This window comes from Sminthopsis crassicaudata, chromosome 2, assembly GCF_048593235.1.
Source record: "Sminthopsis crassicaudata isolate SCR6 chromosome 2, ASM4859323v1, whole genome shotgun sequence".
In the NCBI taxonomy this organism is placed as follows: Eukaryota; Metazoa; Chordata; class Mammalia; order Dasyuromorphia; family Dasyuridae; genus Sminthopsis; species Sminthopsis crassicaudata.
Window position 1 is genome coordinate 84083337 of NC_133618.1, and position 6723 is coordinate 84090059.

Genomic DNA, 6723 nt, shown 5'->3' on the forward strand with positions numbered 1-6723 from the left:
TCCGTCTCTTCCATACCCTAAAAATAAGATTTTCAGGCCCTTGATCTCATTACCTAGCACACAGAAATGTACATGTGATCTACCTGCACAATCAGTAAGTGAAATCCCTTCTACCTTTCCCTGTGCCTCATATTTCCATATTTCTCTATTCTTCAGCTATCTATTCCACACCTTTCTATTTGTCTAGGCTCTCATTAGTCCCACTCACTTTCCTTCATCTCGACCTTGTAGCTGCTTTCCTGTCCTTTCTCCTTGACCTTTATACTCCCACCTTATTTGAGCTTGTTAAATTTTTTTAAATTATATTAAAATGTTACTGCTTTCTTTAAAAAACTTTTTAAAACCAATTCCCATCATTTATTTCTATTTTTTATGTTAAGATTCCTAGAGGCTGTCACTTTACTATACTGCATATCCTATGTAATGGCTTCTATAATTCCTTATAGCTCTACCGCTAGGATTTTATGATACTGACTGGATCCTCACTTCTGCAAATCAAATTTTCACTCTTCTATAAGGAACTATCAAATTCCCTACAGTATCTGTCCTAAACCTTCTTTTTTCTTCTTAAGCTGTCTATAGCACACCCTTTATCCCCAATTCTAAACCCCAAGTCTCCACAATATCATTACTCATTCTTTTCTGTGTTCAAGTCACTGATGAAAAAGTGTTCTTTCTCTTTTGTCACCTCTTATCTCCTTTGGATGCTTATCCTATTTAGTCATTTCCTACTCTGTCCCTATTGTTCAGTCCTCTGGTTCCTTCCTTCACTGCTTCTCTCCCTCCTCCCTCCCCACCTCCCCCCAGCTCTTCCCAACTTTCCTGTTTCTTCAAGAGTACCACAGTTCTTCAAATTACACAAATTCACAAGCTATAAGTTATTCTTAACTACTTACTATCACTATCACCAGCTCCCAGGACTTTAGCTACTTATGTTTGTGCAGATGATTCCCAGAACCATAGACTATTCAGACCTACATCTCCAGTTGCCTACTAGATAAGTAGATAAAGTAAACATGTGATTTGTAGGAATCCCAAAATTAGCATCTTTGCCCATCTTTCTAATTTCCCTAATTTTTTTTTTAAAGCTACCACCATTCTTCAGGTCCCACCACTCACATCTAATCATTTGCTGAATTTTGTCAATTCTACCTCCACAACACTTTTATCCATTCACATGATAACTATCCTAATTCAAACAAGGCCTTATTGCTATTATTAAGACAGCTTCCTAAATCATCTCCTTACTGCTAGTCTTTTTCTGTTTTTCACCTGGCTGTTAATGAATAATGATAAAACACTGTTCCCCTGATTCCCTGTTAGTTTAAAGACTAAGTACATTTCTCTAATTTGCCCTTCACAGTCTAGTTATAACTTAACATTCCAGGTTGTTTACGTATTACTCCCCTCATTCATTCTATGTTTTAGGCATTCTAGCCTGTTTGATATTCCTATTTTACAACTTTTTGTCTTGTCTGTGCTGATGTTTCTAAAAAGTGAAGGAAAGAAGTAAGATTATTATTAGGCATAAAATTTATGTAAAAACACAGCATCCTCAAGGGTCACTCAAATTCTACCTTCTAATTAAGAAAAGGCTTTCTGATTTTCTCAGTTAATTTTCCTCCACCTTGAAATTATTTTGTACTTATTTTGTATTGATTTCCTTTTTTCTTACCTGTATATTTGTGTTTTGTCTTGGAAGAATATAAATTTCTTGAGAGCAGGGATTGTTTCATTTTATACTTATAGTATTATGAGAGATGATTAATATGCTTATTGTCTTTGAATTAAGGGACTTGCCCAAAATCACATGATTAAGAAGTAGCAGAACTGTGATTTGAATATTTATCTTTTAGCTCCAAACTTAGAAATACCAGGCTTTCTAGCTGGCTGACTCTCCCCTTTGCCCAAAAAGTAGTAGTTTTTCATACATTTTATTATTTGTCAACCTTTATACTTGAGAATTTCTTACCAGCTTACCAGTTTAGATTTAGTCATTTGTTTAATTTGTCATTTTATATTTAAAACCAAAATAAAAAAGATATGTTACATTTATACGATCCTCCACTTAAACTCTGTTCCAATGTCTTATGTTGGCAGGAAAGTCCCCTTGAGTTCTCTTGATTCTAATGCCATTGAGTCTAGGTTCTAGCAGATCCCACATTGCTTGACAAATGTAGAGTACAGACCATATACCCTATTGTCTGAGGACCAACTTAGATACATTCAGAATTCATTCTCTTAGCTACAGCATGATATATTTTTTAGCCACAAAGTTCCCAAAGAACTTACCAGGTTGTAAAGAGCTACAATCTGCATTAGTAAGTAGAGTAATCATATGGATAGTCACAGAATGTTGAAGCATTAGTGTAGACTCTAAAATAACACTTATAGTATATTGTTCACATTAACTTTCATTTGCATGTTTCCATGTTGTAAGGAGTCTGGCCGGAAGGATCAGATGGAACAGATATCAATGCTCTAGTGAGATCCCATAACCGAAAAGTGATAGCAGTTGCTGATGACTTTTGCAAGGTCCATCTTTTTCAGTATCCCTGTTCCAAGCCAAAGGTAGGTTCAACTTCTGTGTAGCAAATCTTAGAAGAGGCTATTGAGCTACTTGTTCAAGAGAACATTTCTGTATGTTTTACATAATTGCATGTGTGTAACTATATCAAATTGCTTGTTGTCTTGGGGAGGGAAGAGATTTGAGACTCAATCTTATAAAAAAGTGAACACGGAAAATTGTCTTTAAATGTAATTGGAAACAAAAATTTTCATTTTTGTTTTAAAAAAGGCATTTCTGATGTTTGGATGGCTACTTGAAGAAAACTAATTTTCTGATTGCTTTCTGTTTCACTGAGTTACCTGGCTCTCCCTTTGGACAGCCACAAAAAGATGCCCCTGGTTTGTTTTTTCTTTCCTCCCTTTGTCCCCTTCCTGCTGCCTGAAAAATAAGGGTATCCCCAGAGAGTAGGCAACAAAAGAAACAGCTGGAACATTCTTTTTTTAGGTGTTGGCAGAAACCTCTTAGCAATCAGGAGTTTAGCAGATTTTCTGATTTGGCTTGATTTGTTTTAGTGATTTTAAACCTTTTGGACTTATTAAGAATAGTCATTTCAAATATGGAAATAATATTTAAAAGAATGGCACATATTTACCTACAATAGACTACTTTCTTGGGGAGAAAGGAAGGAAAGAGAAAATTTGGGATCTAGGCTTATAAAAATGAATGTTGAAAACTATCTTCTTATAGTCTTAAAAGACTAAGACTATGCTTTGGCATATGTAATCATGAATGTTATTACTGCCCTTGGGAGTATATCTTCAGATAAGATAGTCCTTGGGCATTTTTTTTTCTTTTGGGACTAAAATAATATTACCATCATTCCCTCAAACTGTTGTCTCATCCTGCCCAGTTATTAGAAAAGAGAATTGATGTCTCACTAATTTTGTTTCTCTTAGATCCTGATTAGTAGTGATTGTGATGAGAATTATTCTTTTACATAAGCTAGATTCCTTCCCTTAGTCAATTGTTATCACAATAAGCAGATTTATAAAAAACTTGTTTAATTTTTCTCTTATTTATTTCAAATAGGCACCGAGTCACAAGTACAGTGGTCACAGCAGTCATGTTACTAATGTCAGCTTTACTCATAATGACAACCACTTAATTTCTACTGGTGGAAAAGACATGAGTATCATTCAATGGAGAGTTGTAGAGAAGTTATGTTTGCCTCAGAATGAGACTCCAGGAGATATTGCTATTACCAAAGTACCCATTTCTACCAATGAGAATGTCCTACAACCAAATACTCCTACACCACCTCCCTCCTCGCAACCCTTCAGTGACGTTGCTGAAAATGAAAGAATGAGTGATTGTTCAACACCCCTTGAGAATGATCTGGAACAAGTGGAAGAACAGAGTGAGGGGCAGAGTGAAGGAAGCAGTGAATACCTGGGTGAAGCTAGTTATGAAGAGCCTTCCAATGACACCAGGGAAGAGCAGAGTGAGTCGCCTAATCCTGAGGACCAGCAGAATTCACCAGTTTCTTAACATTTCAGCTTCAGATGATTTCTTTTTCCCATCTGATGTATGTTTTGCAACAAGGAGAAAGTTGAGCTAACAGGAAGGGGAGTAATGGAGAATTACATCACTCCAAATGTTGGTTTCCATGTGGTCTGCTTTCTTCAGTAGTCTTACCTTTTATCTCCAAAATGGAGCTGATCTTCAGTTTCGTGTTTGTTGAGAACTGGCCAAAGTTAGTATTAGGAAAAGACTGGAACATTTATTGTTTCAGAGATTGCTATGTGTGGAAGTGACACAATGTAAATACTGGGGGGGAAATGGCAATTATTATGATCTGAAATAAATCACTTATTATCTGAAAGTGTTTTCTGCAGGAACTTCCAGAAAAAACAAAAAAAAACAAAAAACAAAAAAAAAAAACAAAAGCACTGTTAAATTTATCTATGAGTATATATTGTGCTGTTGTTTCAAGTGTAGCAAGAAAAAAACAAAGTGAGCTCTTCATTGAGCTGCTCTTTTTTCTACCCCCATCCTATTATGTGGAAGACAAAGGGGCCTAGAAATTGGGGGCAATTACAATAATGCCATGTGCAAATAGCACTGCCTTCTTGATTAACAAATATGCAATTTTTCTTACACTACCAATAGATTCCAGATATATTTGCATTCTGCTTTTTTCTAAAGAAAGTTATAGGAAGGAATAGATATGTCATTCCCATCATCTATCTACTTAAATAAAATTAGTAAATTGGGTTAATCTGCCTAAAGATCAAATTCAGTGGTTATCAAAGACAATGGATTCATCTATTGACCATCCAGATTGGCAATCATATGAATGGAAAGGACTTTGAACTTACCTGTAAAACTAAACTTTGAATAGTTCCCTAGATAAATTTAGCTGGGGAAAATAGGCAGTAAATTTTAAATTATGTAATTGGTGCTTGGGATTCTTTTTTTTTTTTTTTTTAAACAAGTATAACTTCTTAGAGTGAGACTAAGCATCAGTAAATTACAAATTCTTACTGGCCTTATTAGTCATGATTAGTTATTAGTCATGATTTTGGTGTAGGACAGATTTTCCATACATGGTGATTTCCTCTTTTCAGAGATGTGATAAGCTTCTTGGCCATTTATGGGATATCATGGCATTTATTGTTATGCATTTGGAAAAAAAATTTTTTTATCTTTTGTCATAGACTTATGTTTTCCCTACATATGTTTCCTACTTTTTAAAAATTTACTGACAAATATGCATTTTGTATGTATTTGTTTATACTTTGATTATATAAAATCTTTGTTGTGTTTTTTACTTGCTGCATTGTTCAGATATTTTTCAGTAGGATCATGTTTTAAAACTTTGGATGAGTTAAGAAGTCTTAAATGTTCAAGCGTTTACGTGATTGTGCCATTCCAAAGTGCATCAAAACTGTCATTCCCTTCTAGTATCTTCTCAGGAGTAATGCTGCAGATCAGGTATTTAGTCATCATTTGGTAATATAAAAACTCCAGTGGCCTCCAAAAGGACATTTGCAACATACATGCGTACATGAGCACATATACATGTGCTGTATGTGACTGTATGTATAAGTGTGAACACAGGCACTTAATCTGTGTATCTGCATAGATCTATATATATATAGGTAAATACACATTGAAATACTCTGTATCAACAGATATACATATGTTTGTGTGTGTATATGTGTATCTCCTTTTGTTTACATCTGTTCAAGAAAACCTCAAAGTAGTTCTCTTCAAAAGAAAAGAGAGTCCAAGCAACCCAAATGTTTTCTAATATGTTCTGTACATAGTTATCAGAGAGCACCAGTATTGGACTCAGACACTTGCCAATTAGTAATGATGATTAAAAACCATCAGGTCAGCATGTGATATAATTCCCTACAAGGAACATACTGTAAGATGAGTGAATAGTACTGAGGAAAGGAAAAGCATATCATTAAGCTTGTGAGGTTCAGAGTTGTTGTGTTTAACAGGAAGATTCATTTGGAAGCATCTGTCACCTTGTGGGGTTGCCATGTATGATGAAAATTATAATTGTGATATTCTCGTGTGGTAGTTCAGAAAACACTACTAATATGCAGAAAGCCTTACAACTTTCAATTGCTGGCAACTACTGTTTAATGGATAATGAAATCTGTGATAATGGATGAAAATGGGTGGGATTATGAAACTGTAGATGTTTTTTAGAAAACTTGTGAATGAAATCTGAATCAGAGTGTTTCATGTGAAGATGTTTGAGCCATTTCTATCATGCATTCCTGTCTCATGGCAGAAATTTTTGAAGATAAAATAAAATAATCAAAATAATATGTTGCCTTTGACTACATAAAGATGTTAATTTTTCTTCAAATAATGTTAGAAACTGTCATGCCAAAAAAAAAAAAAAAAAACTTTATGCAACTAACTGCTGATAGTGCTGCTGCTGGTGGCAGAGAAGAAAAAGTCATCAAGCATTTATTAAGTGCTAACTGGGTGCTAGACACTGTAATAAGCACTAAGGATACAAAGAAAGGCCTCCCCCAAAACACACACACACACACACACATTAATACATATGCATATATCTAGTGGAGGAGACAACTCACAAGTAATTGTGTATACAAGATACATATATACATGTATACATTTAGTGTAAAGATGATTTTAAAAGACACAGTGGGAGGAAGCAGGAAAGG

The 6723-nt window shown here is 34.8% G+C and overlaps 1 protein-coding gene across 10 annotated transcripts in view; it reads left to right on the top strand.

The window, feature by feature from the left end:
• EML4 (EMAP like 4) overlaps window positions 1-6352 on the top strand; it is a 144656-nt gene extending 138304 nt beyond the window's left edge. For all 10 annotated transcript variants that reach the window (XM_074286679.1, XM_074286682.1, XM_074286684.1 and 7 more), the window contains 2 exons: window positions 2441-2571; window positions 3599-6352. In XM_074286679.1, the coding sequence (XP_074142780.1) occupies window positions 2441-2571; window positions 3599-4057 (590 nt within the window). In that variant the 3' untranslated portion in view covers window positions 4058-6352. The remainder of the gene's footprint in view (window positions 1-2440; window positions 2572-3598) is intronic.
• Window positions 6353-6723: the final 371 nt, after the last annotated feature.